Source organism: Montipora capricornis, chromosome 4, assembly GCF_036669925.1.
Source record: "Montipora capricornis isolate CH-2021 chromosome 4, ASM3666992v2, whole genome shotgun sequence".
Classification (NCBI taxonomy): Eukaryota; Metazoa; Cnidaria; class Anthozoa; order Scleractinia; family Acroporidae; genus Montipora; species Montipora capricornis.
Genome location: NC_090886.1, coordinates 14799277 through 14801776, shown reverse-complemented (window position 1 = coordinate 14801776; position 2500 = coordinate 14799277). Strand labels below are relative to the sequence as shown.

General features: G+C 39.1%; 2 protein-coding genes across 2 annotated transcripts in view; both read left to right on the top strand.

The window, feature by feature from the left end:
• LOC138046145 (uncharacterized) overlaps positions 1 to 2269 on the top strand; it is a 3396-nt gene extending 1127 nt beyond the window's left edge. Inside the window, exon 2 of the mRNA XM_068892823.1 lies at positions 1213 to 2269. Coding sequence (XP_068748924.1) covers positions 1213 to 2269 — 1057 coding nt within the window. The remainder of the gene's footprint in view (positions 1 to 1212) is intronic.
• Positions 2270 to 2403: 134 nt separating this feature from the next.
• LOC138046144 (uncharacterized) overlaps positions 2404 to 2500 on the top strand; it is an 870-nt gene continuing 773 nt past the window's right edge. The window contains exon 1 of the mRNA XM_068892822.1: positions 2404 to 2500. This exon is cut by the window's right edge and continues 773 nt beyond it. Within this exon, the coding sequence (XP_068748923.1) occupies positions 2404 to 2500 (97 nt within the window).

Genomic DNA, 2500 nt, shown 5'->3' with positions numbered 1-2500 from the left:
TTTAATAATCCTGCACTATTGGAAAAGTTTCGTAAACAACAGACAATCTATTAAGATATGGATTCGTTCTGCAAGAAAGAAATACCTTGCTGACATTGCTAATGAAGTTCATCATAACAGTAAAAGATTTTTGGTCTTTCTTCTCCTTCAAACATAAAAGGAAACCGATCCCTGATAAAATATACTATGGTACAGACGTCTTTTCCAACGAACTTGCACGCTCCAACGCCTTTTCTAAGTACTTTCAGTCCATCTACAAAGATCACATTGGTTGTAGCGATATTGCGGAGAAGCGTGTTCCTTTGGATTCCTTAACTGACACTCTTGATCTGATCCAAGTCTCTGTGAAAAAGGTGAGGTCTCTCCTTCAACCATTAATGTAGCAAATAAGTCGGATCTGACGGTTTACCTAATATTATCTTAAAGGAGTGCGCGGAGGTTTTTGCTCCTTCCTTAACAGCGTTTATTAACTTTGGGTAAAGCCACGGCTTGTGTCTTAGCAAGTGGAAGTACGCCAATAATATATAGATTTAGCCAAGCCTAAAAGCGGAGCTCCCTAGTTATTTATTCTTACTGCCTGTAGGGTTGGTGAAATGATAAAAGGTTTCGAATTGTCCACGTTTTGATGTTTCCGGTTGCTGCTGTAAAAATTAAATAAATTTCTTTGCTTTCTTCTATAGAAAAATTCATTGCCTAACTAGTGAATTCCACGGTACATTTTACGCTAAAAACCGATATCGCATGAAACACGAAGCGATGAGCACGACATTGGTTTCGCGAGTGAAATTTACATTGGAATTCACCAGTTTGGCAATGAGTTTTTCTTGCACCGCATACACTCTCAGCAAAAAATTGAAAAAGGAAAAAAGCCATTTCAGAGTCAACTGTCAATAGCCAGCGAATAGGGATCACGCTAAAGTTAGAAGCCATGAAACAGTCAGTTCAAGGTCAAAGAAGAGTTTTACTGATGTACTTTATTCCACTTTATCTCTGAAAACGAGATCATTCACATTTTGATGTATTTCATTGAAACACGCCAGGTTGGCTTGGAACAAGAATCGGCAAAATGCAACCAAGAAAGGACGAACTTCAAACAGATCCGCTTCATCACTTAAATAACGTTTAAGTGCTTTAAATAAACTTCTGAAAACACAGTCAAGTTAGTGAAATTTCCCCTCATTGCGATTACGTGTTTATTTTATGCTGTTATAGTCCAACAAACGTCAGTGACGAAAACGATGTTGAAGATTTTTATGAAGTTCTAGAATCGCTCACAAGAAGAATTCCGAAGCACAACATGCTAATTGTCGGGGGAGATTTCAACGCCCATCTCGGCCAACAGGATGGCTTCAAAAACTCGTACCACCAACAGACAAACCGAAATGGCTCAAAAATGAAAGATTATTTGCAGGCAAACGATCTTATAAGCTTAAACACAACTTTCTCGAAAAGAGTTGGTCAACTTTGGACCCACGAAGGCCCAAATGGAAATCGAGCACAGCTGGACTACCTTTTAATCAATCGTAAATGGAGAAACAGTGCCAAGAACTGCCGAGCATTCAACTCGTTTGTTTCAGTCTCTTCCGATCATCGTATTGTATCTGCTCAAATTCGCCTGACTTTACGGGCAAATAAGAAGAAGCCAAATTCAATCACATGCTATGACTGGTCTGTTCTTAAAAACGATGCCAACGTTGCTGCGTCGTTTGTAACAACAGTCAACAATAGATTTGCTATCTTGCAAGACTCAATCCAAACTATTTCTGCTAACAACACTTATAAAAGCTTTGAAACAGCCTGTAGGGAAGCTGCTGATGCTATCATTCCACAAAAAACCAAAGTAAAGACAAGAAAGCCGTGGGAAAATGAAGAATTTCATCAAAAACGTCAACTCCTGCATCAAGCACAGCAAATAAAAGAATCTTTACCTTCACCTGAAAATATACGTCTTTTCAATGAAGCACGACTCTCCCTCAAAGAAGCCTACAGAGACGAACAGAAAATCTACCTAGAAAGTAAAGTTTCTCAGATCAGAAACTCGGCAACCAATAAACGTTCAGCGGAAGCTTGGAAGACAGTAAATGAAATCACAGGGAGAATTTCTAGCAATTCCTCAAAACTAAAAGCAGCTAGTCAAGAAGAAAGAATACAACTGTGGAATATATCGGCAATATCGGCAATATCGGCAAAGATATACAATCTTCTACTCCTAAACCGAATTAGACCTGAAGTTGACCCCATTTTGAGGAAACCATTCGTCGTATATTAGAAGGTGTACATGCCAAAATGTACCAGCACCCTCCTATTTATCGATTTCTCTAAAGCATTTGACTCAAGACACCGTGGAAGAATGAATGATAATTACTTGCGTATAGAATACCCAAAGAAACGGTAGATGGAATCATGATGCTTTACAAGAATACTCGTTCATTGGTCCGATCGCCAGACGGAGATACATCGTTCTTTGACATCACAGCAGATGTCCTACAGGGTGACACGT